Below are 27,687 nucleotides of genomic sequence, written 5' to 3' on the forward strand. Positions count from 1 at the left end.
TCTCGACTCTCTCTTTTTTCTCGTGTAAATAGCTTTTCGTTGCTCTCAATCTAAAAGGAAGAGGGTAGCGAACGAAGAGCAGGAGCAAGAGAGGCAGCAAGAAGTCCGGTCATGGTGAAAAACACGGTAAATAGAGAGTAAGTATGTGTATATGTATGTTGTCGCACATTGGCTCGGACGGCACGGCTCATTGTTAGCGAAGTGTGTGTGCGCGCGTGTACGTAGGTGTGAAAGAGAAAACCTTTTGCATTTCACGCCTGCAATTCCGCTGGGTAATGGGACGAGCTCCCGATAATATTCTTCGCAGATGCATGCGGCTACGCGACCACTGCGTCGCTATTGCCTTTCGTTCTTTCTCTCCGCGTGCACTATACGCAGCAGCTACTTTTTTTTATATCACTCCCTTACGAATAATAGCGGTCGACCTCGCGCGTCGACAGTTCCATTTTGCGGTCGCCACGTGCACGTGCTGCAGCGACTCCACGTAGTATGGCATCAAGCGACGCTCATATCTCGCTAGCTGTTGTTTCTCCTCTTATTTCCATTTATTACGTTTACTTCTCTGAATATCTACGTTTACGTTTACATGTTTATATTTATGTATTTATATACCTATATGCGAGCGTACACGCGCTTACAAATGTCACTTTTAGAGGAAAGCTACTTCTATCCTACTAGATAGCAGAAAGAAATTTTATGAAATACACATTAATATTACATAATGATAATAATCTGCCCACTAATAAATTTTTTCAATATTTCCATAAAATTCTCTTTTTAACTTAATCCATCAACACCGGAGCGAACTTGCTGAGACAGTCGAGAAAAAGTCGACTTTCCGGTGGTTTTGACCAATAAAATTTTTAAGCTGTAAATAAAATAGCTGTTTTTTTTAAATGCGACTTCTTGTGATAGGTGAAAAGTCGGGTTAAAAAAAATTCTCTTTAACAAAACTACCATGATACAAAATTATTTGCAAGGTCAAAAAAGTGTTGTTTCTAGTTTATTTATAATCAAATTACTCATTAATTACAACCCTTATCAAGCGATACGAAAAATGAAGACGCGCAAAACTTTTTTTAAATATATTTTCACATAAATTCCATCCTTTGCCAATGGATCATAAATTGATTTATATTTTTCATCGAATACAATTTATTGATTTTTTCATGGAACAAATACAAAAATTCAAAATGAATTTTTAAAAAATGTATTCTCCAAATTCGAACCTCAAAAGCTTTATATATACTGTCAATCAGAAGAGTAGCCAATTTCATAAATACTATGTTTTAACAAATTAACAAACTATTATTGAACCTGATTAATATTAATTCCTTATCTTTAAATTACCAAGGGGTGTAATAAAAAGGTACCAGCTTAGATTACATGGTATTATTTATCGTTGGCGCTCATCATGTGCAAAATGTAGCTCGAATGAAAAGTTGGCATCATTTTGTCGACAAATATTAGTCGTAGTTTATACTGTACAGTACTGCCGCCAATTTGCGGATGACACAAAAATTTCATCGGTAACTCATTTTCTGAGAGCACACAATTGCATAGATATTTATATAGCGGCGAGTCTATTCCAGACCGCGAAAAACTTTTTATTTTAGCTTATTCTCTCGCGCAGAATCAAAAACTTTTTTGCCCTTTAATCACAGCACCATCCTTTTTTATTTAATCTTTTGCTTTGGGAATAAAAAAAACAATGAGATTGAGTGGGTGAGCGTTGCGTTGTGCACCCAATAAATATACTGGTCATTCGAACGAAAAAGAAAGGAAGGTGCTGAATTAAGAGCGATAACAGAACGCCACAGTGGAGTAAATAACTCTATACGCTAGCTCTATACATATACATGGCCTTTTGCAGTATATATAACGATATTAGGATGAAATGAGCACACGAAAACCCCATCAGCTCAAGACCTCATAAATTTCGCTCGACTGCCGAAACTCGGCAACTATACCTAAGGATTCGCTATATTGGTACATACCATATGCGCGCACGCATACAACTTCGAGAAGAGTTTCCTTAGTTGTATTTTCTTTTACCTTGGGTATGCCTGTTTTTTTTTTTATTTCTTGCCTCTTCTTCCGCGTGCAGTCTAAGAGCGAAGAAATCTTTTTATATGAGCTGACAATGAATTTCACAAGAACAATATATGCCCGATTTTTCCGTTCAATCCAAATGCTAACCCCTAACAAGCTATAAAAAGGAGTATTTTTTCGCATATATAATAGTTTTATGAATCCACTATTTATACACTGAGATTTAGTCCAAAAATCCTAACTTTGTATATGGCTGATTCTCTGTGAAATCGAATGGTCGACATTTTTTTCAGAAGGCATGAAAAAGTTGTAATACCTTGTATAGAATTACTATAAATTAAATTTATAATTATGTAATCATATCTCGGATGAAAATATAATAATATCATGTCGCAAGCCAATTATAATATGAGAATTTGAATAGTATAAGTTTATTAATTTTAAAATATTTTTTTCCATAGGTTGCTCACCGTTTGTCAAACGCCCTTACGAAGTGGACACATTTAAATTATTAAATTACTAAAAGTTATCAAATTCTTTCGCTGAAGATGACATTATTGTTCTATCCATAATGCAGTTATTTTTAAACAACATTTTTAAATAAATATTTCCTTATTAAATGAATATTTGCTCCAAAAATTAAAAAAAATTTATTGTCAAGAGACAACTTTTTTAATACGAATAAAAAATATGTTTCGAATAAAATTTATTAAATAAAAATAAAGTTGTCACAATTAAAAATTTATAATCAATTACATTTAACGTAGTTTACAATTAGACCGTCAAACAGACCTTTGGCTAGCGCTGTTGTGCCATAGGTATCTGTTGAATCAACCAAATTTTCTAACAAACTACTTATCGGTAACATCATTGCTTCTTGCGCTCGCCAAGTACTTTTTACTTCGCGATCCAAGTGTGAACTATCTTTTTTTCTCACTCTACATGGGTAAAAGAGAATGTAAAGAAAGTTAAGAAGCTAAAACTAGTACAGGGAGAGCGTGTCACCTCTGATTTTATTATATTTGTTACTGTCATATTTGTCATGTAGAGCGCGACGCGCACCCTTCAATTTCTACATATTTTTAAAATAAGAGTTATTTCAAAATTAACCCGTTTCGGGCCAAACGGACGAAATTTTAGTTATTTTTTCACTCGCTGTAAACTCTGTGAAAAAATTATGTGAGAAATGTCAGAATAGTCATAACCGACGTAAAATTTTATGAACTTTTCGAATCTGGCGTCAGAATTGTAAAAAAAGTTGATGTGTAAAAGTTATGAACAATTAAACAATAAAAAACACGATTTTTTTGAAAAAAAATTTGATTTGATCCGAATTTTCGAGTCGAAACAGACTTGCTCTATAGGTCTAACACGTTTTTTTTGCGTCCATGGGGTGTAGACTTAAAAGTACAATAGTTACGATATCGAAATTTAACATGGCGGACACGAAAATGGCGCTTCGTAGAAAAAAACCGTATATGAATGTAGTCAATTTTTTTATATGTCAACCAAGCGCCTAGGAACAAAACGTTATAGAGAAAATGTTGAATTTCGATATCTTAACTATTGTACTTTTAAGTCTACACCCCATGGACGCAAAAAAAACGTGTTAGACCTATAGAGCAAGTCTGTTTCGACTCGAAAATTCGGATCAAATCAAATTTTTTTTCAAAAAAATCGTGTTTTTTATTGTTTAATTGTTCATAACTTTTACACATCAACTTTTTTGACAATTCTGATGCCGGATTCGAAAAGTTCATAAAATTTTACGTCGGTTATGACTATTCTGACATTTCTGACATAATTTTTTCACAGAGTTTACAGCGAATGAAAAAATAACTGAAATTTCGTCCGTATTTGGCCCGAAACGGGTTAAAACGCGCCGTTGGCACTTGATTTCTTTTATTTTTTATATTTATGAAAAATATTAAGAAAAAAAAGGAGTGTTATTCCATTTCATGTGTAGGGATTTAATTTTTTTAATTTTTAACGAATAAAAGAATAACATATTTCATTGCGATTTTTTCAGTAAATTACGTCACTTATTACATGTCTTAGATTATCTACAGAATTGTTGAATTAAAAGTAGCATACTTCTGGTTAGGTAAATTTTTTAAAAGTTTTTTATGTACCTCTTTCACATTTCAACCATATGTAAAACAATAATGTCTGTTACGCGGTATTACTTTACTAACTTTTCCTACAGTACATAAAAAGGGAAAATTTGTAAAAATTTTAAGGTCATACCACATTTGTTTATTTTTTCAAGTGTTAATAATATTTTTTTAAAGTACGGTTCAATTTCAAGAGACTGAGCTTAAAATATTTTGATAAAAAAGTCATATGCTCAAAAATGAACTAAATAATTTTAATCGAGTTCACGATGAAAAATAAAAACTGAAGATTCTGGTGAATTTTCACAGGTGTCAGACTTAAATGAGCTGAGCCATGCACTCGTATTCATCAGATTTTAAAAGTAACAAAAAAATAATTAAATATTTGGTAAAAAATATTCATAAAATACACGAATAAAATGAAAAGTAGTAAAAATATTAAAATTCAATAGTTAAATGATATATAATGCAACGTATTCATTTCCTATTTTCTGCATGAAATTATCTTGCTTATTTGAAAATATGCCGGTAGGTAAGCGAAAATGCATTATCCAGGCAAAAAAGTATCAATGGAAGTTTTTTGGCATACAGACAACTATTTCACTGTGCACTAGTCGAAATAACTTCTCACGAAATCTCGAAGACAAGGGGAAAATGAAGATAAGTTCTAAAGTTGTATGGTATATTTTCTCGCAAAAGCCAATGAAGTGAGTACTATCAATCATTGGTCAAATTCAAAAGCTCGATACTAAATGTACAAGTCGCGCGTGCTGGTGCATATGGGTAATTTTCGGTTATCATGAAAAAGTATAATTAAAATAATTAAGAAATCGACTTGGAATTTATAGCTCGAGAGTGTACTATTAGCTGAACAGCAAGATTCATCACATGAATTTAAAAGTAGGTCTTATATCGATCAATTTTTCAAAAATAAATCTGCTGCCAATTCATTGGCATTTAATTAAGAAAGGTAACTCGTAAGTTAAGATATTTATTGGGAATTCAATCTAGTTTACAAATATGCTAAGTCCCTGATTCAAAAACTCGTTTCCGAGTTCATCCCAGAACTCCGTCCTAGAAAAATCAAAATGAAAACGTACAATACGCTTTCGCATTGCCTCACATTATACATGTAAAACTGGGTGCAAGCGGGCATTTTCGCCGATACTCCCAGTTTTCGTCTTGAAAAGTTAAACACGGTAAATGCAGTCTTTCTTGGCGCTCGCGCGCACGGAAGTGTCCTGCAACGGATTTTCATATGTTTGCCCTCGAGCAGCCCAGTGACGCGCTGCTTCTGTCGTATGCTGCGTATAGTTATACGTGCTGTATATATGCGCGGGAGGCAGGGGCAAAAAAGAAAAGAAACGCGCTTAAAACTGCCTGGGGATCTTTTTTGCCCTGCTCGGCTACTTTAATGAGACGCGACAGGCTGACAGCATCGGTGGGCGGGTATTGTTCAAACTATATGCGCCTTGGCACGAAGAGGAAGCAGATTTAGAAAGTTCGGAATCGACGAAGCTGCCGCTGCTGCGCGCACTCGTCCATTGAGCCGAACCTGTTTTTCGCTACGACGAAAACGACGACAGCCTCCGGCGAGTGTGAGGCATAAAATAATATGCTAATCCGCGAAGCTCCTCGTCGATCTTACTTCTTTCTCCCTTCTTTTCACTGACTTAGATGTTTTCTTTTCTCGGTTTTTTACTCCCGCGAGCGGATCATCTGTTTTGCGTTTCCTTGTCATTGCTAGAAACTCGGAGAAAAGTAAAAACTGCTCGTAGCACAGTTGCAGAAAAAGTCTCGAGCGCCATGCTGCTGTACTAGAAACTCAACTATTTTTTCGAGCGAGAGAAAATTTATCATAGAGAAAGAAATCAGCTGGAGATAATGCAGATTCCATTTCTTTGAACTCATATATATATTAAGGCTAGGTCATTTTTTATAATTTGAAATTAAATATTTTGAATTTTTAACGTCGAGACCATTGAACAAAAGACAACTACAGCACTTGAAATGCGATAAGCTAATTCTCGAAGTAATGACCATTAAAGGCCACTTTCCTAGTTTTCGAGGAAACTAGCAAGGCAAGATAGGGCTTGTACGAATGAAGCATTCGAAACTTGAACTTGTATACCTATCTTCCGGATGTTAAACAATGAAGTCAACTTCGTGTAAAACTTTAAATCGATCTATTATAAGGATTAAAAAATGTTTCATGTCTCACATCTTCATTGCACGCATCGATTAAACAAACGCTTGAGTCCTTAATCCTTGATTGAAATGAAATATTATTAATAATAATATCATTATTTTATACAGTCAAGTTACGTGACAATCATTTTAAATGCAAGATTGCATTTTTCAATAAATTAAAAAAAATTTAATTAAATAATGATGGCGTTTTTCATTATACCTATATCATTCAATATGATATTTATGAAGCATGCTGAAGTACATCAAATAAAACCATATCACTGGTCCAAGTTGCAGAAAATCTTTTCGACGAGTAACGTAAAAGACAAATTAGAATGATGTCACAATTCATATTAATCGATAAAGATACCAATGAGATTGAAAAAGTCATTATTTGTTCTAAAAGGGGGAAAACAATAAGTCTCCTGCAAGTGACGTGAAGCTTATCTTTCCAATCGAAATCGTACATGTGATGGTTCAATCTAGTGGGTACACTCTATAAGATAAAGTGGATTAATTGCCACTTGAGACTGCTGCGCAGTGATCGTTGAAAAGCCGATTGAAAAAAAAGGAAGCAAAAAAAAAGTTGAGAAAGTTGGCAAGCGCTAATCCTCGTGTAAATCGATTACTTTTCACACATATAGTCGGGTTTATTAAACTCTCAGTGCTAGTTTTGCTTGTATTATCCGGTGAAAGGATGAAATGTAGTCATCAATCTATAATTGCAAAGAAAATCCAAAGACAATGCTTTAGCATTTTTTCGGTATTTCTGATTAAAATATGATATGAAAGATCTCATATAGCTCGAACAGTGGGTAAACGGAAGATGACCATTGTGCTCTATAAAAATAGACAGTAGAGTACGGTGTCGATGAGCAAGATTTTTTCATCAGCAGTGATTGCTTAGACTTTTAAATGTCTACTCCTTTATTTCAATTTTTGTCTCTCCACCTCATTTATGACTGCTTTAGAACTGAACTCAGACGTATCACATTAGCTAATTAAATAAAAAATAGACGTAGCATTAAAAACGATTAAACTCATATACTTAAAATTGATTTGTTTATGTTTTGAACACGAATTTTCTGCGTTGATGCTGTGTTTTATGTAAGTATAATTATTGAATTTAATGTGTAAAATGAAATCTAATTCCAGGACGCCATTCCCCTTTGCTTCAACAGCCGGTATCAATTACCGAAATCTGACGCAACTTTAATGACGTACGTTAATGAGCTGATACACTATTAACAGACACATATATCAGCCAATTAAACAGTGAATTGTCACGACGACATAACATCCATGCAAATTTCATATTTTGGAGAAATTATGATAATGCAAAATCATGAAAGCTGTGAGTTTCTCACTCGATCATTAATTTGTCCGGTAAAACATGGTAACAAGCTTTAGCACTTCATAAGAGGGAGGAAAAACAAATTGATGAAAAGCATATTGCTTAATAACTCTACGCTCGTTCACATCATCATAGTTCATAAGCACGTATAGAAATTTTTTGTCGTGCTGCTGCTATATTTCATGCGTAAAAACAATTTATTATTTCATCGCTCGGTGTGGCCTATTCGTCATTTAATTAACAACTCCAACGGCTCAAATAATTCAATTTTTTTCTAGGGGTAAGTTTCTAACCAACTCTTCGGGTTTTCACTTCCTAACTATAATTTTTCTGCAATTTCACTATTATATTACATTATCACGGTCTTTAATTGATTCAATTGTTTAATTTATACCCGAAAAGTAAATCGGCTTTTTTAGTTTTCAATGAATCATGTCGTTAGTTCAGCATTCGAGGTATAGTTGATCCTTCATTAGGACTCATGTATGTGAATAACTTTATTCCACATTAAAAAAATAAAGTCGTATCGGAAGTAGCAAAATGAAATTTTTATAACTCGGACGCTCAAAAATAAAAGTTGACTTCGCGAATTAAAAAAAATTGGTCAATTAAATTAATGTCGCTACAGAAGCAAACAATTCAATTCACATAATACGTGTATTAATGACTGCCACTGTATCAAATGGTAGTATTTGAGACCTCTTGCATTATCCATGAAGGCTTAGAAAATTTAACATCGAATTGGCATTAGCGACGACGGCGACAGCAAATTTCTATAACGACGAAGAGACACTGCACGTGGCTGTAGAATCGTCAGGCTCATTAAATATAGCCGACACTCGTTTGGTGGCTGTAACATTTCATCTCTCTAATACACGCATGAAATGATATTCCGTGACGAGCGAAGAGCGAATATGTATGTCGTGCTCGGAAGGAGCTGCGGCTCAAAATACACCGGCATTCGATCAGACTCGCTCAATTAATTAATCGAATCGATTGTGCGCGATTCTTCTTAAACGCGGATGACGGATTCTGTTGCGGTCAAGAAACTCGATATTCCGTTTACACCTTCGAGTTATAGATATATAAATGTCATTTAGATGAACATATACTCGCTGCTTCGATTGTAGATGAACTGCTAAGTTTATGTATAAGTTTCAGCTTGTTTTTCAACCCATACTTATACTCACAAACAATTCTTTAATTTTTTTTGTTCAACTGAATTAATAATTTTTTCGGATAATGTATAATAAAATTACCATGTTCAAGGAGGTAAGTAGCCAGTGGGCTACCTCAAAAAAATCAAAATTGTTTTATTGCATTTTCAGATTACCGAATACAGTTAGGAGCGCGGTGTAAAAAAATCCAATTCAAATCTCTGCTTGATTGACAGTTCTTAATATTTTTCATTCGGTTAGTTCATGATGAGTAAAAAGTAGTCAATTTTAACAAGCATCATAGTGACTCAAAAGTAGTAGCAAATTGGGACCCTCATTTTATAAGCGTTTGAGCAGATGATGCATAATTCGCTGATTATATCTTTGTTTGGTACGAAATGTTCGTTTTAATTACTGAAACTGGTTTAACAACAATCTGTGGAATATATTTTTTCAATATTGGATGTACCTATTATTTATGCTCGGTCACACTAAAGGTACTCTCTGGTGAAAATAAACTAAATTCCATTGTTTCAACCTTCAAGTCTTAAAAGTTTTTTTAAACTAATTGGCTTTAGAAAATCGTTAAATGTAAAGTCACACCATCTATGATAAAAGAGTTCACTTGCCAGACATCTGCAAGGAACAATGCTTCCAACAGGATCGTTTCTTCACTCCATTTTCGAGTCTGATAAATGATGGTTGAATTGAAGTGAGAAAAAAGAGAGAGTGGGACAAAGACAGAGAAAGAAGAGTCTTGCCGACAATGACAGCTTTGCCACGCTGCCTAATCGTTATACACGCTCGCGAGGAAAGTTTAATTGAGCGTAAGTAATTTTATCAAGTCGAAATTTTCTCAGTCGTTATATATATATACTCTTAAAATCGTCTTTGAATCGCGCCCTTCACTATATAGTATTTCTTATATGAACGACTGAGTACAATCAAAGGATTTTCTTTATAAAAATCATTGTTGTTCTTTATTAATAGGTTGACATTAAAAGTCTTATTTGCTGAAAACGATAATGGTAGAAAAAGAGACAATGAAATAAAAGCTATATAATTGTAATGAATTTCTTTTTATTTAATAAAAATATTTTGACATTGAATTCACACTAAAAGTACTTTTATTATCAAATGTAAGTTGGTACAAAATTATTTAAAATTTTTAACACAATTTTTTATCAATCATGGAAGTGAGTTGAAACCGCTTATGCTGGTAATCATTATGCATTATGCTTAAATTCTTATTACAGCACCGTCTTTATTAAAAAGAATGTTTCAATATTTCAAATATATTCCTTGCGTTTTGAAAAATAAAAAAAAGAGAAGATTTCATCATGATTACCGGTTAAAATGATTAAAATAACCAAAATTTACATCGAAACGAATCATCATTTTGACCTTTTTTCACATAAAAAAAAACGATAACGTGTAATGGAAGTGTCTATTATAAAAAATGTCGCCGGGTAACGACCAAAAAAATTAATTCTAACTTTTAAATAAAATAACTATGAGCAGTTACTTCAATGTACATTAACTCTGAATAATATTTATCCAGTTTTTACTATCAGTTACCGTATCCGCAACACTTATTTGAACATATTTTACACTTTTATCAATAGGATCAATAATTTGTTTTATATCAGAGCCAGCAGGCAAAACTATAGTATTACCATCTTCATCTTGATACTCATAGACTCCTTCGCTGTCATCAACTTCTTCTTTACACTCAATCAAGCCATCGTTAAATTCCATATCTTCTTCTCCCTGCATTTTTTTTTAAATCGAATATTAAACGTTTATTCCAAAGTAGTAAAAAATTAAAACCCGCAGGGACCCCAGCCAAAAGTTCAAATTTTCAAACAAAGAGAGTTTAAGAACATCATTTGAAGCTTTCGATAGAGCCTTTTAAAGAAATATTCAGTAAAATTTTCAGAAAACTTGTTTGAAATATTGAATTTTAGGCTGGGTTCCAGACTCTTATGTTATCAAAAATTACGTACCTCTCTATCGACGATTACGTTATTCATGTTTGCACCACTGATGCTTCCCCCTGCAATTCTCACTATTTTTTGCTCACCACCGTCTTGGATTATTATGTGGTCATTGAGTTCCGTGACATATACTCCAGAATTTTCATCCTAAAATTTCATCAATTTTTATAAAATTCTAAATTTTTCTGAACTATTTATTGTTATATATAAAATTTTACCTCAGTACTTTCCATAACCAACTGAAGAGAGTTATCTTGTAGAATGATGTTGTCATCGGATGTTAACCTTGGTTGATTAACAACAATAGTATCATTTAAATGTCCCTAAAATATATTTTAATGAATAATGTTCCGTTAATAAAATTTATAATGTTGTATTTTAAAAAATTGTCTATGTTAAATTGTCAAATTGACATAAGTTTCATAAAAGATATTAGCTATGAAATAATAAAAATTATTTAAAAATATTCATTCAAAAGTTGACATAAGAATGTTCTTGAAATGTAATGATCAATCAATTTACTAACTTGTGTTTGCATATGTGAATAAAGTAATGGCTTCCTCATAAATCCCATTCCACATACTAAACATTCATATGGTTTTTTATCACTGTGTATAAATCTGTGTGCATTACGATTATCTCTACTATTGAAAGCTTTACCACAAACCTAGAAAATAAAAAATTGAAATCTTGATATTATAAAAAATATGACATATTATATTATTGTGAACAAATTATAAATATATTTATATATTTAAATTTTAAAATCTGACTGAATAAACAAATGATTAAATAAGTTTATTTTGCTTTATATAATACCTCGCATAAGTAAGGTTTTTCTCCTGTATGAATACGCATGTGTTTTTTGAAATGTTCTGGATAAACAAAAGTTGCAGAACAAGTTTCACATTTGTAAGGACGTTCACCAGTATGGGCAGCTTTGGTATGATAATCTAATAACCTTCTTCTTTTAAAACCTTTTCCGCAATCGTCACATTTGTATCTTTTATCGTTGTAATGAGTAGCTCGTTTATGAGACTGTAAATTTGATCTTTGACTAAAAATGTTAAAATTATTATCAATTTAATTTCAATATAACAAAATTAAAATACTGAAATGTATAAAAACCTAAAAGTGGCACCACAAAATTCACATTGATAAGGTTTTTCACCAGTATGAGTTCGTTCATGATCTCTAATTTCAGCTTTTCTTGCAAAAGCTTTACCACATATATTACAAATAAAAGGTTTATATCCTGTATGGACAATTTTATGAACTTCCAAATTGTGTGAAGATCCAAATGCTTTCCCTGGAATACAGTTTTGTATAAATTATTCTTCAATCAATGCTAATTATGATATAAAAAATTGATTTAACTTACCACATGTATCACATACAAATTCTTTAACACCGTTGTGGGTTTTTAAATGTTGAGTTAGATTTTGCTGACTTAAGAAAGTTTTTGAACATTGATTACATTCATGAGGTCTAGCTCTGGCTTCATGAGTTTTAGCATGTGCTCGATGAGAATACTTTGATGCAAAATCTTTACCACATACTTCACAAACATATGGTCTGTTACCAGTGTGAGTATTTGTGTGTTCTTCAAGTAAATTTTTGGAATTATATTTTTTACCACATTGCTCACAAGACCAAGTTTTGGCTTGTTGGTAGTGAACACGTTTATGTATACGGAATAAGCGTAAATTGCTAAAGATTCTATTGCAAACTTCACATTGAAAATCTCCTTCTTCTCTCTCTACATGATCATCGTAGTGTTGTGACAACTCTGTTCTTTTTTTGAAAAATTCACCACATAAATCGCAGATGTACACTCGTGCATCATGAAATTCTTTTATATGATTCATAATACTTTTTGCATCTTGGCTTTCTCTGTTTTCTTCTGAACATAGTAAACATTTGTAACTATCACCATCTCGCATAATAGTCTGAAATTTTAAATCATTATAAAAATATCTTATAATCTACTATTAAATATAATTTTAGCAGTAATTTTACCTCTAATGCACTATCAACTTTGGATTTTTTAATTGACTGAGTTTTTTCGATGATTACTTCCTCTATTTGACTGTTGTCTTCATTTACATGTTTTTCAATATCTTCAGTAGTACCAATATCTTGAGAGTCCATGCATTCATTATCTTCATTACTCACTCCTTGCAAATGCGGAATCGTATTTTCATTTGTAAATTCTTCAACAACTATTTCATTTGCCTAAATAAGTAAATTATTATATTTTTTTATAAATATGCAATGAAAGGATTTGAAAAAAAATCTTACTTGAAATGCAAGTTGCAATTTGGACACAGGTAATATGTTTCCGGATGCGTCATTTTTAATGTTTTTAGCATCTGTTAACCCATTATTCTCATCTGTGTTTTTTGTAGTAAGTGTTTCATGATCCATATCATCATTTTCAATATCATTCTCAATTTGATCAATGATCTCATTGCCATTTGTAGTTATTTTATTGATTTTAGAAGTTGTATTAGTAAACAATGTTAAAATGTCATCTTTGAGCTGCTTCAGTTTATTCTCTGTTTCATCAATCTTTAAATAATAATACAATTAAGTTCAAATATATTGAAAAAAAAACTTTTCTGTAAGTTAGTTAGTTACCTCATTAATGGTCTTGTAGCATTTTTTACACATAACTGAGGAATGAACAATTTTTTCATTAATTTCAATCTGTAGAACTGAAGATAATAAATTGATAATAGGGCTATTTAAATGCGTCACAGCATCATTTCCAAAAATATTAATACTGGTTCTTGATGTAACACCCACTTTACTGTTACAAACAAAGCAGTTAGGATTGACAATTTCCTTTCCTATCAAAGATGTCATCGTGTTGATTATGATATCTCGTTAATCTGAAAATAAAAAAAAAATGTTATGTACAAGATTTCTCAATTTTAAAAAATGTAGAAAATACTTATTTTTAAAATCTACCTAGTGTTCATAAAGTTTATAAGTTAAAAGCGATTTAAATAAAACTTTTGCATAGTGCAATGGAATGCTTGAACGATTGTGAGGTTATGTACACTTTGGAACGAAAAATAACAATACTGCAGGAGAGCCTTATTGTTGATGATTGTTTTTTTTTCTTCATAGAAAAATTATGAACTCTAGAAAAATGAAAATCTCTGAATTTACGAGAAAATTTGAATATGTCGATTTGGACAAAGTGAAAAAAAAGCAAGCTTGTTAAAAATCACGTGATTTCAAGAACAGATCATAATACAAAATTTTATAAAAATAATACAAAAAAAAATGACAAGGGAAAAGTTCAAAACATAGTTTGTTCATAATTAATGTATTTAACAAGTATGCGTATAGGTATAAAAACAAATGTTGTCAGCACTGACTTGAAAATTTTGTCTTTGAAATCGAAGCGATTGGTAAGGCAACTTCGACGCTATTCACAACAATCACAACTGTATAGTGTATAGGCATTATGGGTTAAGCTTGTTGATTGTTCGGACTTCAGACTGTAGTGCCTACTTATAATAGTGATCCCAGATAGTGGTGGTAAGTTATACCTATCTACTGTCCGGCGTCTTGTAACTTGAAGTGACGTCACGTTATATACTTTGTAAATGGGAGAGTAAATTTGGTAGCACAGGAGCTAAATCGATTTTTTATCAAATTGTTTAAATTGTTTTTGTCACGCTCTCGCTAATTTGCAAATATGTTGAATATATGATTAAATTGAAACAATTACTTACATTTAAATGATCGATACTTGATTTTGTTAAAATTTATGCTTGACAAATTAGTATTGTAATTTTATGTACAAATTAACTTGAAATTAATCATTTTGTTTACTCAGTAGTACTCATACTGACATTTCGATCAATTTAGTGCAATTTTATTGGAAACTGTTGGGATTTTCTAATTTTGTAACTTAACTATTTACAAATCAATAAAATGAAGTAAAATCATTTTTTATGAAATCGTAACTACAATGAAACTATAATTATTGAAGTATCATTAAAGTTTCACTTCAATTATAGGTATGTATGCATTTAGCATCATGTTGATCGCACGTGCCGAAGACGCGCGCATCATAATCAGTTGATATCATATACTGGGTTAATAAATATTAATTCTCTGAATTAAACGAGTTTACCACGTATCGGTAAGTTTTTACTCATATAAATTGAGATGAAAATAATTTTGATAATTGCGATATACTCATGAGTTCCGAATTATGTAAATTATTTCAAAATTTTAAAAAGTCATCCAGTGTAGACGTGTTTGTTGTATGTTGCAAATCATCGTTTGTATCATTTTTATCTTTTTTCGTATATGTAGGTGATGACGTTTTTATAAGACGTGAACTTGTCCTAAAAACGTTGTGGTGGGAGCTAAAGTTCAGCAAGCAAATATATAAAATATACGCTGATTACGTTGAATGTTTGTGATCTCGAACCAGTTGCAAGCGACTTATCAACGAGTCTAGGATACATTTTGGAGAGGGCTTTTTTGGATTAATTACTTAAAATGGCAGAAGAATCAAGTCCCTCTGGGGCAGGAAACAGGTATGGACCGCTTATCGGAGCGCTTGATGAAGGCACTAGCAGCGTTAGATTCTTGGTTAGTACTTTTCTCATATTTTATACTCATTTTTGGGTATTCTGTTATGAGGTATTATGTAATTCTGTATGAGATGCTAAATAATTTTGATATGAAAATATTTTTGGGAACAGATTTTTGCTGCCAATACAGCTGAGGTTTTGACATACCATCAAAAAGAACTAAAGGTATTTTATCCTAAAGAAGGTTGGGTTGAACAAGATCCTATGGAAATTCTTGACGCTGTTCATGAGTGTTTGACACAAACTGTAGAAAATTTAAAGCAACTAACTATCAATCCAGCTGATATCGTTGCCATTGGAATAACAAATCAAAGAGAAACTACTATTGCTTGGGATACTCAGACTGGAAAACCTTTACACAATGCTATTGGTAAATATTAACGATTCGTCTCAATTGTGTACATGAATAGAAAAATTAAAGTTTTTAAAAAATATTTTCAAAGTTTGGATGGATATGCGAACAACTTCTATAATAGATGAACTTTTAAAAAAAGTACGCAATCAAAATAAAGACTACTTAAAATCAATCTGTGGTTTACCAATAAGTCCATATTTCAGTGCTTTGAAAATGAGGTGGCTCATGAACAATGTTAAAGAAGTTCAAGATGCTATAAAAGAAAAAAGATGCATGTTTGGAACTGTTGATTCCTGGCTTATATGGGTATTGATTGAATTTATAATAAATTTTGTAAAAAAACAATTTTTATATTTGAGAAGTTATAAAAACATTTTATTTAGAACTTGACTGGAGGTATAAAAGGTGGAGTACACTGTACAGATGTCACAAATGCTTCTAGAACAATGCTGATGAACCTAGTGAATCTTAAATGGGATCCATTTTTGTTATCATTTTTTGACGTTCCTTTAGAGGTACTGCCTGAAATTCGAAGCTCTTCAGAGATTTATGGTAATATAGTAGATGGTGTTTTACAAGGAGTTCCTATTTCTGGTGTAAGATCATATGAATTTCCTAATTTATTAGAAAGATTTTACTAAATATTAGAATTTAATTAATAATTATTTTAGTGTCTGGGTGATCAACAAGCAGCTCTCGTTGGTCAGATGTGCTTTCAACATGGCCAAGCAAAAAGTACTTATGGAACAGGATGTTTCTTACTGTATAATACTGGAACAAAGGTAATATACTTCTGTAACTAAAATAATTTAGTATTTCAGTCATAAAATGAAATTATTATGTCATCTCAATTTATACTTTACAGATTGTTGAGTCATCCCATGGTTTATTGACAACTGTGGCTTATCAATTTGGACCCAAAGCTGATCCAGTCTATGCGCTAGAGGGTTCTATTGCTATTGCTGGTGCAATAATTAAATGGTTGAAAGAAAATTTACAAGTTATCAAAAATGTTCAAGAGACAGAAACTATAGCTGAAAAACTGAGCCATGATAATAAAATTATTTTTGTACCTGCATTTTCAGGTCTCTATGCTCCATATTGGAGAAAAGATGCAAGAAGGTAATACTAACTTTTTGAGAGTTTCTTAAATAAAAGACCCATAAACAGTTGATCATGTTAAAAAAACTTTATTTGCAGTGTTATTTGTGGAATTACAGAAGATGTTAACTATGGTCATATTGTCAAAGCTGCTCTTCAATCTGTATGTTTTCAAACTAGAGATATCTTAGAAGCGATGAAAGAGGATACAGGAATGACTTTGACAAAATTGTTGGTTGATGGTGCCATGACAAGTAATAGTCAACTTATGCAAATGCAAGCTGATATATGTGGAGTTCCCGTTGGTGAGTTTATCAACCATTATCAAAATGAGCAATTTTTTCGATAAAATATTAAAAATAATAATGTGTTATATATTTTCATGGTAACTTAATGGTAACATGTAGTCAGGCCAGTTATGTGTGAAATAACAGCTTTAGGAGTAGCAATTGCTGCAGGATGCGCCGAAGGAATAAAGAAATGGGATATCAATGTAGGAAACAACGTTCCTAGTGATCATTTTTCACCTGCTATAACAGAAAATGGTATTACATTCACTTACATAAAAATAAATTAAATTAAATTATAATTCTTAACTATAATATTTACAGAACGAGATATACTATATTTAGAATGGAAAAAGGGTATAGAACGTAGCCTCGATTGGGAAACTGATGGTCCTTCAGGTAAGTTTCATAAAAAATAAAAAATAAATAAATTTTTTAAATTGCTAATTTATTTCTAGAGGAGGAGGAGGACATTAATAAAATGGCAGCATCTGGCTTATTTATGTTTGGCACCTTGCTTTTGTTATTGTTTGCCAAAGTTTGGACATGAAGTTTCAAGAGTATTTATTAGATCAAATTTAGCCAAAAAAGTATTAAGCATTCTTAAACGTACTACTGTTCTATATTGGAATATTGCATTTAATTTCGCCAAAAGATAATTTTTTTTTATACTTTTTAAAACAGAGATATTTAAAAATGATGAATTACTTATCATAAAAATAGTGATTCTTAACGAGGTGATATTTTAAAAGAATAATAATAATTATTTATCTATTGCTACGTTTTTTACAGTGTATGATATCAAGCTTTTGTTAATTTTTCAGAATTTTATTTGTGAAATTGAATTCTTTTTTGTGAATTTAAATTTTGTACAGTATTGTTTAAGTTATTGTAATTGTTATTTCAATGTTATATAATTTTAATTCAAATATTCAAATAAAACCGTGTCAGATTGTGTAAATATGTAAGTGCATCTAAAAATTGATATTATAACAAAAATTCAATTGTAAATAATGTTAATGAATGTTAAATTTGTTAATTAATGCTTGCTGCGATCACGAAAAATTATGAATAGAATGGCTGATGTAATTGTGCTCTTGAATTTTGATGTAAATATCGTGTGTTTGTTGAAGGTAAAAAATGTTGTTTGTAAAAATGATGATTTTTTTATAAAGCACGTGCCATAAAAAAGGAAACTGCCATGCATCTTTATTATCACGAATAGTGAATGAATATTTTATTTGTCAAATAAACTTTTTTAGACAACGATTTCCATATTTTTCTATTTTTTCTTTTTCCATTTTCTAAAGATTTTTCAGTTTTTATTTGAGAAATCAAAATATTTGAAAAATCTGCTGCTTATTATCAGCGCTTTAATTTTAATTAGTCTCGTTGTTCTTTTCATCGTTGGCGATACTTTTGTTCGAATCGGAAGATTTTTTCGATTCGATCGTCTTAGGGGAGGATTTTTCAGGCTCTGAGCCTTCTCCCTGAAAAAGCAACGTAAATCACTATTCGGCTGTAAATACTTGGTCGACTTGAGTAACACAGAGAGAAATATCATACCACGAAAGCAATATCATTGGTCGAGGTCTGAGCCGAAGCCAGGGGTATGGCCATCCATTCGTCCGAGAGGATCTCGGGAATTTGCGGTCGCAAGCGCTGCGGCACTAAAATCCGTACGATAAGAGCTCTGCATGGTCGCGACACTTTGGGCGTGTCCGGAAAAACGACTTTGCTTTGGACTTGCTGAAATAGTTGCGCAATAGAGAGGATCGAAAAAATCCGATCAGATCGGACTGGGGTCGTCGCGTCGTACCTTGAGCAGCTTCGACCAGACGGACTCGTCGAAGGGCAGCCTGCCGAAGACCATGGTGTAGAGCACCACACCCGCTGCCCAGATGTCCGACAATTGAGGCTTGTACGGTATGCCGCGGAGTATTTCGGGCGAGGCGTAAGCGAAGCTGCCGCAAAACGTCTCGGACAGCGGGGCGACGCCGTCCTGCGATTTCATCTGGCCCCGGGCGAAACCGAAATCCGACAGCTTGAGATTATAGTAGCGATCCATCAGCAGATTTTCGCACTTGACGTCTCTATTGGCTCATTATTTTCTCATTATCATTTGTGAAATCATGGAAAAGCACAGATAGTAGACAGAAGCGAGGTATACAAGGCCTCGTTGTATACCGCGACAATCAAGTGATAGGCGTTTATTTTAATAATATAATACACATGCTAGGGTATACCTATGGACGATGCCTCTCTCATGGCAAAAGGCTAAAACGTTGAGTAATTGACGGAACCAGCGTCGACTGCGCTCCTCGTCGATGTTCTTGTCACGCCTGATAATGTCGATCAAGCTACCATTTTCCGCGTACTCCATAATAATGTAAACCCTGAAAATTAATGAATTTACGCAAGGCGCGCGAGGGGAATCGTTGGATAGATGCAGGAGCATCGAGATGGATCGTGACTCGAGAGCTCTCGGCACTGCAACGTCCGTCGATTGACAGCTAATTGGAAGGAAAAACGTCGCCGCGCTAGATCCCATTTACGTCTATTTCGTTGCCGCGCGCGCGACTACTTTACCTATGGCTCGTCTCGATGGCTTGCAAAAATCGAATGATATTGGCATGCCGGAGGCGCTTGATCACTTGCACTTCTCGCGGCAGGTAAGTGTTCAAGTTGGCGCTGGGAGCGAGGAATTTCGAGACGATTTTCACGGCTACGTCGCAGCCATGCTTCTCTGACCTGGCGATCTGCAAACGTCCAAAGCCCAGCTCTATTAACCCGAGGACGTGTGCTTGACACTGGGCCGATGTGCTTTCGCTCGACCTGTCTATTAGCGGCAAGACTTTGTCGTCCTGTCCCTCTCCCCTGTCCTCGCGCGCGCGCGCGCGCCTCTTTCTTTACTCACTTTGACTGTGGCATAGTTTCCAGCCCCGATCGTTTTGCCCAGTATGAATCCATGCGACTCCAGAACGGTGAGCTTTTTTTCCGCTCTAGTCGCGTCCTGCTCTTGCTCGTTCGTAGCGTGACAGTTGCTTGATTGGGCTTCGTTCGCGGGATCTGTTGCCATTCTCTCAAAATACGATGATCATTTTTATGCTCAGTTGGGCTTATTATTTCGCCGCCGCGCTTGCTCTTGCAGAATTATTTTACTAACCGATAATTTATTAAAAATAACATTAACAATAAATTTTAACCAAAACTTTTCACTTAACCCCACTTTATGCACCAAATTTTGAGTTGAGCGGTCGAAACATGTTTGTTTTCAAATTTTCAGTAGAAATTAACGATCCCAACATATGAACGTCGAGCTTCCAAGCACATAAATATCTCACGTCTATTTTTATGATTGACTACTGTTAAATTGTCATAGTTTGTATTGATTATTAACTGTGCCAATGTGGAAAAGCCATTTCTTCACAACAAATATTTTTTATGAAATTCATAATTCTCAAATAAAATATCGCTCTTACATTTCAAACGATCAAAAAGATACATGAAATAATTTAAATTTGAGGCGCGACCTCTGCCGCCTACAAAACTCAACTTGGAGAATTCAAGTTGCTGATGTGCGCGCGGACTGCGATGCGCGTCACGCGTGTGTACAACTTTGCATAAGAACTAGGTGCGTCCATACTCCATAGCCATTTCTGTAATCTGTCGGCATTTGTAAAGTGATAGTCAAGCTGCAAGCAAAGCGTCGTTCAAAACATAAACAGTCTTTATAATTTTTTCAGTGACTTGAAAAATCCTTCAACAATGGCGGACGTGTTGGATATTGATAATGCCGAGGAATTCGAAGTTGACGAAGAAGGAGATCGTAAGTGATTTAAACATTTTTCAATGTTTTCTTTTACTCTGTAACCTAAAAAACTCATTCAGTAATTCTTGCTTTATTCGTACTTTAATTTATGATGTTATCATTGATACTTCAAACTTCAGAGGGAATCGCTAGACTGAAAGAGAAGGCGAAGAAAAGGAAAGGACGTGGTCATGGTTCTGAGCTTGTTTCAACAAGAGATGACATTGGTCACTATGAGTCAATGCACATAGTTGAAGACGACAATGAGCCCGGTCCACAAAGATGTAAGTATTTTCTTCCTGTAACTTCTGAAAATTTATTTTAATAATTCAGTTTCTAAATCTTTCTATTAATCCAGCTGTTGAGGGATGGATTCTGTTTATCACTTCTGTCCACGAGGAGGCACAAGAGGATGACATTCAAGATAAATTTTCAGACTTTGGACAAATAAAGAATTTGCATCTGAATCTAGACAGAAGAACTGGTTTCTTGAAAGGATATGCTCTCGTGGAGTATGAAACATTCAAGGAAGCTCAAGCTGCCAAAGAAGCCTTAAATGGTGTAGAAATTTTAGGACAACCTATTGGTGTAGACTGGTGCTTTGTAAAAGGTCCCAAAAAGTAAGTCAAGTGATACACAACTCATATTGAATTTTCTGTAGTAAAGGTGCAAATAGTAAATTAATTCTTACTTTTGCAGATTAAGAAAGAGAAGCGGAAGAAGACGATAACCAATTAATCGTGTAATAAAATCATGAAATATGTAAATTCACAATTCTACATATTTACATTTAATTTAATAAGTTTCAAAGTTTTTTTTGATAACATACAAAAATAAAAGATTAGCTTAAATGTAAAAATAATAATAAAATACAAATTTACCAATTTAATAGAGACATCTTTTTATTAATTTATCATTCAATCTTCACAAAAAATTCATTTGACTTTTTTACTATCTTTAAAAAATGCTTACATACTGAATTACACAAATGTCAAATTATTAGGCATAGTAGTTGAGATTAGCTTTCTTTTTAGCTTGTACCTCATTTATAGCTTCCATCAAATCTTCGTGAGTGACCGCAACTGCATTGCGTCTTAATGCTATCATACCCTAAAAATAATATTTCATTTAATTTTAGAGGTTAAAATTATATTTATATATTATTTTCATATGATAACTTACTGCTTCAACACACACTGCTTTACATTGTGCCCCATTGAAATCATCAGTACTCCTAGCCAGTTCTTCAAAATTGACATCAGGAGACATATTCATTTTTCTAGAATGAATTTGCATAATTCTAGCTCTAGCTTCTTCATTTGGATGTGGGAATTCAATTTTTCTGTCTAATCTTCCTGATCGCAATAGAGCAGGATCTAAGATGTCAACACGATTAGTTGCTGCTATAACTTTGATATCAGCTGTTGAACTAAAACCATCCAACTGGTTTAAAAGTTCCAACATAGTACGTTGAACTTCACGATCACCAGCCTTTTCAGAATCAAAACGTTTAGTTCCAATTGCATCGAGTTCATCAATGAAAATAATTGCGGGGGCTTTTTCTTTGGCAAGGTTAAAAGCATCTCTGACAAGTTTGGCACCATCACCAATGAACATCTGTACCAATTGAGGACCAGCCAGCTTTAAGAACGTTGATTTGGTTTGAGCAGCGCAAGCTCTTGCCAATAAAGTTTTACCTGTACCTGGTGGGCCGTACAGCAAAACACCTTTTGGTGGCTGAATACCCAAATTTTCAAACTTTTCTTTGTGAGTCATAGGTAATACAACAGCTTCTATGAGCTCTTGAATTTGTTTGTCAAGTCCTCCAATATCTGAATATTGCTCTGTTGGACGCTCATCAACTTCCATTGCTTTGACACGAGCATCATATTCAGCAGGAAGCGTTTCCAATACTAAATAACTATCTTTATTGACACCTACAAGATCGCCAGGCTTTAGTGACTCTGCATCAACTAATCCGATAACAGGAAGAAAATAAGTTTGCCTCGTAGATGTTTTTATAACTGCACATTTTCCTTTGCGTTGGGCATCAAGATCTACAACGGCACCATCTTCTTCACCCATATCTTGAGGATCAACATCTAGTAGTTCAATTACATTTGATACAAGGTAAGGCAAAGTTTTGTTGACTTTAATTTTTTCAGTATTCTCTTTGATTTTATCATTTTGGGCTTGCAATTCATGAGAAATACGCATTACTTCGCTTTTCATAATTTTAATTTCATTATCTAGCAGACGAGTTCGTGAAGTAATTTCATCTGTTGACATACGAAGAATTTCTTCTCTGATTGTTTCCTAAAAGTAGAGAATAATTTAAAAGTTTTTATCATAATGAATATCTGCAGACTTTAGAAATTGAATGAATTCAAAAGTTTTCAAGTTTTTACATCAATACTAGAAAAATTCCATAAAAATGGAATTATTTGATTTGAAGTGGGAAGAGTTTGTTGTAAGTTTATTAAATGTAATTATAATGTAATTTCTTGTTCATTCATGAAATATGAACTTTTCATTATTGTTGTTTATAAGGTAAAAATGCTTGTCATCGGAAGTCTAACCTATCAACCTAATAATATGGACTTTGTTTACCTCTCCATCTTCCCAAATAGATTTATCTTCCAGAGTCGCCATTTTAATATAATGGTTGTTGAATCGACCTACAGTACTAAACAATTGGAAAATTACTTTTACAGATAAAACAAGTTTATAGACTTTTCTTTCTTTGAGCGATTATCGGAGTGAGTCGACAGCTGAGACGCACAAATTTGCGACTAGCCAATCTTACTGTTATATCCATCAGAGGGCGACGGAGAGACTGACTTTGAAATCTGTGAGTGCGGAATGAAATATAATTTAGGCCTACCTACTTGGCACTTGCGGCTGTGGGGTAGCAAATTACAATCTAATCACAAATATGGTTCATTGAATTGAGTATCAAATTTAACTTATAACAATGAAAACGTGGACATTTGTGACATTACTTAAAATCAGTAAGCTTTATAATACTGAAAAAAGTAAATTTTTCGGATGTCGCCCCGTGACATTGTAGTCGGATTTTTAGCGAAAATAAATTACATTTTCTCATAATAGAACGGTAGCACATTTATTTGTTGATTGATAGAAGTATTCAAACAATGTTCGTATAGCGTACGTCTAGAAAAAAAGTTTGTTTTTAAATATCCATCTGATCGTCTTTGAGATTCAAAAAAAAGACGATAGAAAGAGAACGATTAAATTTCGAATAAAAGGCGCGCGTGGGTAAAATTGTGCGGCGAGCAAGTATTTATAAGTTGAAAAGAAGTATGGAATAATTGGAGCAGCAGCGAGCAATCGTTAAGTTTTTGTCAGTTGCGGAACTTGTGTCAAGTGCTTGTATACCGTGCAGGAGCTCAGGCTTTCGTGATCTTTTTTGTAAGCGAGAGAGAGAGAGAGAGAAAAGGGGGCAATAGTTGAAAATTGCCAAGTTGAGTGACGAGAGGCTGGGCTAGTGGCTCGAGTCGAGATTGCGCGATATACTCGTTTAAGTATCACGGAAGATAAAATGCAGCAAGTACATTGAAACTTTGTTCGGAATTTCCATATAACCCTTAGGCGAGTGGGGGCTGCTGCTCTAACGCTGCCTGGCTACGTAGGGAACTCGCAATAATTATCTTCCACTCCGATGCATCGGATGCGCGAGCTTTACGTGAACTGCAACGAGCCATGAGCGACATTACACACAGCTCGAGTGAAAGAGAGAGAGAGAGAGAGAGAGCTTCGAAATTAGATCCGGTCTCGAGTTTCACTTTTGACTTACTTGACTGGAAAAAGAGCGTTGACAACCTTACAACGACTCCTACCTAGCTGGCTCTCTCTTCTTATTTTTCTCATCTATTTAATTCACTGCTTGGCAACGCGTCACGCCTCTGAATCTGCTTAATCTGCTGCTTTCAATCTTTTTTGATTCTTATAAAAAATTATTACCCTGAATCGATTGAATTTTATGTCCAATGTCAATTGTCACTATGGCATAATTATGTTATGTACCGAACAAAACGTTCCACCCTTCATGCGCTGAAATTTGCTACAATATTTATTCAGCATATATAATAAAAAAGTGTCATGTTTGAATGAACCAAAGTGCGAACCAAGAGCAACATTAATTAAGGTACATTCATATAGATATTTGATACAATTAACGAGCTGCAAGTTTCGCGCATTAGGTAAGCCCTATGTACATAAAGCACAAATTCGTTATTCGACGCGAGTGGCCCGCTAGGTTCGGTTTTCTGATATATACGTACCCGGACCCGCGCGCGCAAGTGTGTGTGTGTGTGTGCAAAGTATAATGAAATGGCCAAAGTTTAGATGAGAATTCCTCGAATTTTTAAACTTTCAAATTAGTGCGCGTTCAGCGGTTTGCCTATTCATCGCTCAGTATTATACATATATATATGCGTGTGTATGTAGCATCGACTCTACATAAGTGTACATAACTATCAGAATGTTTATGCCATGAGTAATAGTGGTGACGAAAACTATTTTAATTATTTTACAAGGCTAAAATCGAAGAGATGAACTTTGCAATCTCTCGCTCGCCCGTGTTGGGCGTTTTTTCGCGCTGACCATACCCAACTATAAGATTTCGTTCGAGTTTGGCGCAAGTCATAACTAAAAAGTGCTGCCAAGCATTTGCCCAATTAATTAAAGTTCAATACGCTTCGTGGTATTGTCTGCGATGCTGCGGATTATCGTTACGCACGCCGAGTCAGCGCTGCTGTGCAAATAGTTAACTATGCCAAGCGCTCACGGTGTGAATTTACGATAGAATTCAGCGAGCGACCTTCGCCATATCTATGAATGTTAATAATGTCTATAATACATTTTCGGAAATTATCGAGCTCATCGATTAATCAATCCCGCGAGCGACGAACGATGATAAATCATTCGGCTCTTTTATCTTGACTCTTTACATATGCATGTGTAGGCGCGTGCACATAGCTGTGCATGCAGGCCAAGCTTGCGGATACGTGCATATAGGTTGCGGCCTAGACAAATTTGACGCGGTGTCGCGATGATTGAACAACAACGACGACGTCGACGAAAAATCAGCTCATATGCTACAGTAATTAACGTGTACCGGATAATGGACGCGTCGAGCTGTTCGAATTAGACATCGAGACATTCGAAAACGAATCAGGACGATTCAATTAATTAAGCGAATTTGCATTGCCTCGCTGCGTATAACATACGTAAAATATCATTTCAAACTCCGCACACAAAAAAAACTTGAATTCATATTTCAACGGGCTGCACGTACGTACAGGATATGAGAATTCGCACTGAGCTTGTATAGTCTCGGAGGCAGATACAGGCCATAGCTGTGCACTTTTCTTGTATATTGTTGCTGCTCGAGCTGCTGCCGACGCTGGGGTAGTTTTGGCCGAGCGATCGACCAATCGACAAGTTAAGTGAATTTGAAAACGATACAGAGCTAGTGCAGCTGCGCACCGCCAGTGCACGTATTACACAAAGAGAGCAAGAGGAAAAAAGTGCAGAGAAGAGAGAGGAAAAATCCATGAGCGGCCAAAGCTAAGGATGAGAAACAAGGTAATTGCCGTAAGCTCGAGTTATTGCAAGTCTAGCATCGATTCGGGAACTGATAAAATCGTCGACGCTCAGCTAAAGCTGAGGAGCTAAAATGAAAGAAATCGTTCAAATAGAAAAACAGCAAAACAGAGAAAGCAAACGAAGAAATCTTCTGTTATTTTGTATGTACTGATGTACAAATAAGTGTGCATATGTTTATATACAATGCATGTGGTTGTGTAATGAGCATACGACCATTACGAAGGTAACGACGTTGAAGGCGAAAAGGGAAAGGGCGCCTCTCTCTCTCTCTCTCTCTCTCTCTCTCTCTCTCTCTCTCTCTCTATCGCTCTTTTCCTCTTGCGTGCCCCACTTTTGCACTGAAATCCAATAAAAATTCAATGGAATCCGTGCCGACCATTGTACAATGCAAAAGCAGCAGCACCACCACGAGCAGTAACAGCATTAGCCACAACAGCCAGAAAAACCAAACGCCTTCGTATGTGCATGCGTCGATACTTGAGGTCTTACGAGTCGTCAACGCGCGGCTGCTCTCTACAAGTTGAACTTTTATAATTCGATTAATTCTTACGTATCCCAAGCTAAACGCTATTTACCCAATATAGCTTCAACGCCGAACTTGTTTTTTCAGTAAAGGAATCGAAAAGTTTTATTATTTCATCGAACAATCATCCATTTTAAAAGCTTTATCGACGCGAATATAACGTGGGTGTATTTAATTTCCGAAAAATCAAAGAGATATCGACGAAAATTTGGTATACCGGCGACTCTAAATATACTCTATTTTTGCCGCAAAATATATAAATTTTTTATTCTGAACATTGCCTCGAGTTTTACTGAAAGTGCAAATACTTGCATGCAACGGGGAGATTCTGTATCCTCTGATCGTACATAGGCGAAGAAAAATACTTTCTCTCTCTCACTTGAAACTTCCCCGCACAGACATGACTCGAGTGATGTATTTTGCACTCAAGAAAAATCAAATATCAAATGCTCGTAAGTACACAAGTATAATATCGTCCGCTCACCGTGTGTAC

General features: G+C 34.3%; 5 protein-coding genes across 8 annotated transcripts; 2 read left to right on the plus strand and 3 right to left on the minus strand.

Moving 5' to 3' along the window:
* Window positions 1-9,972: 9,972 nt before the first annotated feature.
* Window positions 9,973-14,337, minus strand: LOC106649936 (zinc finger protein 431-like). Of its 2 annotated transcripts, XM_014367677.2 has the most exons (12): window positions 14,254-14,314; window positions 13,838-14,013; window positions 13,505-13,758; window positions 13,166-13,435; window positions 12,884-13,099; window positions 12,246-12,813; window positions 11,993-12,173; window positions 11,684-11,921; window positions 11,391-11,531; window positions 11,083-11,187; window positions 10,874-11,011; window positions 9,973-10,637 (listed from the first exon to the last, which is right to left on the minus strand). In XM_014367677.2, the coding sequence occupies exons 3-12, from the start codon at window positions 13,730-13,732 to the stop codon at window positions 10,404-10,406; spliced, it is 2,319 nt and encodes a 772-aa protein (XP_014223163.1). In that variant the 5' UTR covers window positions 13,733-13,758; window positions 13,838-14,013; window positions 14,254-14,314; the 3' UTR covers window positions 9,973-10,403. The 2 variants fall into 2 exon arrangements, with proteins under 2 accessions (XP_014223163.1, XP_014223170.1); XM_014367684.2 differs by lacking the exon at window positions 13,838-14,013 and having other exon boundaries at window positions 14,254-14,337.
* LOC106649961 (glycerol kinase-like) lies at window positions 14,336-17,956 on the plus strand. Of its 3 annotated transcripts, XM_014367695.2 has the most exons (12): window positions 14,730-14,820; window positions 14,902-15,026; window positions 15,203-15,484; window positions 15,598-15,856; window positions 15,930-16,147; window positions 16,225-16,437; window positions 16,513-16,623; window positions 16,707-16,963; window positions 17,042-17,247; window positions 17,350-17,487; window positions 17,554-17,628; window positions 17,688-17,956. In XM_014367695.2, the coding sequence occupies exons 3-12, from the start codon at window positions 15,392-15,394 to the stop codon at window positions 17,777-17,779; spliced, it is 1,662 nt and encodes a 553-aa protein (XP_014223181.1). In that variant the 5' UTR covers window positions 14,730-14,820; window positions 14,902-15,026; window positions 15,203-15,391; the 3' UTR covers window positions 17,780-17,956. The 3 variants fall into 3 exon arrangements, with proteins under 3 accessions (XP_023315288.1, XP_014223181.1, XP_014223199.1); XM_023459520.1 differs by lacking the exons at window positions 14,730-14,820; window positions 14,902-15,026 and adding an exon at window positions 14,336-14,416; XM_014367713.2 differs by lacking the exon at window positions 14,902-15,026 and having other exon boundaries at window positions 14,737-14,901.
* A 652-nt stretch (window positions 17,957-18,608) lies between these two features.
* On the minus strand, window positions 18,609-20,308 carry LOC106648826 (testis-specific serine/threonine-protein kinase 3-like). The gene is made up of 6 exons (XM_014365981.1): window positions 20,147-20,308; window positions 19,819-19,988; window positions 19,476-19,625; window positions 19,049-19,322; window positions 18,796-18,978; window positions 18,609-18,719 (listed from the first exon to the last, which is right to left on the minus strand). Exons 1-6 carry the CDS (start codon window positions 20,306-20,308, stop codon window positions 18,609-18,611), a joined length of 1,050 nt encoding a protein of 349 aa, XP_014221467.1.
* Window positions 20,309-20,840: 532 nt separating this feature from the next.
* On the plus strand, window positions 20,841-21,837 carry LOC106660433 (RNA-binding protein 8A). The gene is made up of 4 exons (XM_023459528.1): window positions 20,841-21,058; window positions 21,181-21,324; window positions 21,399-21,660; window positions 21,740-21,837. Exons 1-4 carry the CDS (start codon window positions 20,998-21,000, stop codon window positions 21,768-21,770), a joined length of 498 nt encoding a protein of 165 aa, XP_023315296.1. The 5' UTR covers window positions 20,841-20,997; the 3' UTR covers window positions 21,771-21,837.
* Window positions 21,838-21,947: 110 nt separating this feature from the next.
* LOC106659973 (26S proteasome regulatory subunit 6A-B) lies at window positions 21,948-23,856 on the minus strand. Its single transcript, XM_014382785.2, has 3 exons — window positions 23,651-23,856; window positions 22,223-23,356; window positions 21,948-22,150 (listed from the first exon to the last, which is right to left on the minus strand). The coding sequence occupies exons 1-3, from the start codon at window positions 23,690-23,692 to the stop codon at window positions 22,040-22,042; spliced, it is 1,287 nt and encodes a 428-aa protein (XP_014238271.1). The 5' UTR covers window positions 23,693-23,856; the 3' UTR covers window positions 21,948-22,039.
* Between the last annotated feature and the right edge of the window lie 3,831 nt (window positions 23,857-27,687).

This window comes from Trichogramma pretiosum, unplaced genomic scaffold (assembly GCF_000599845.2).
Source record: "Trichogramma pretiosum strain Unisexual culture from Peru unplaced genomic scaffold, Tpre_2.0 scaffold7, whole genome shotgun sequence".
Lineage (NCBI taxonomy): Eukaryota > Metazoa > Arthropoda > Insecta > Hymenoptera > Trichogrammatidae > Trichogramma > Trichogramma pretiosum.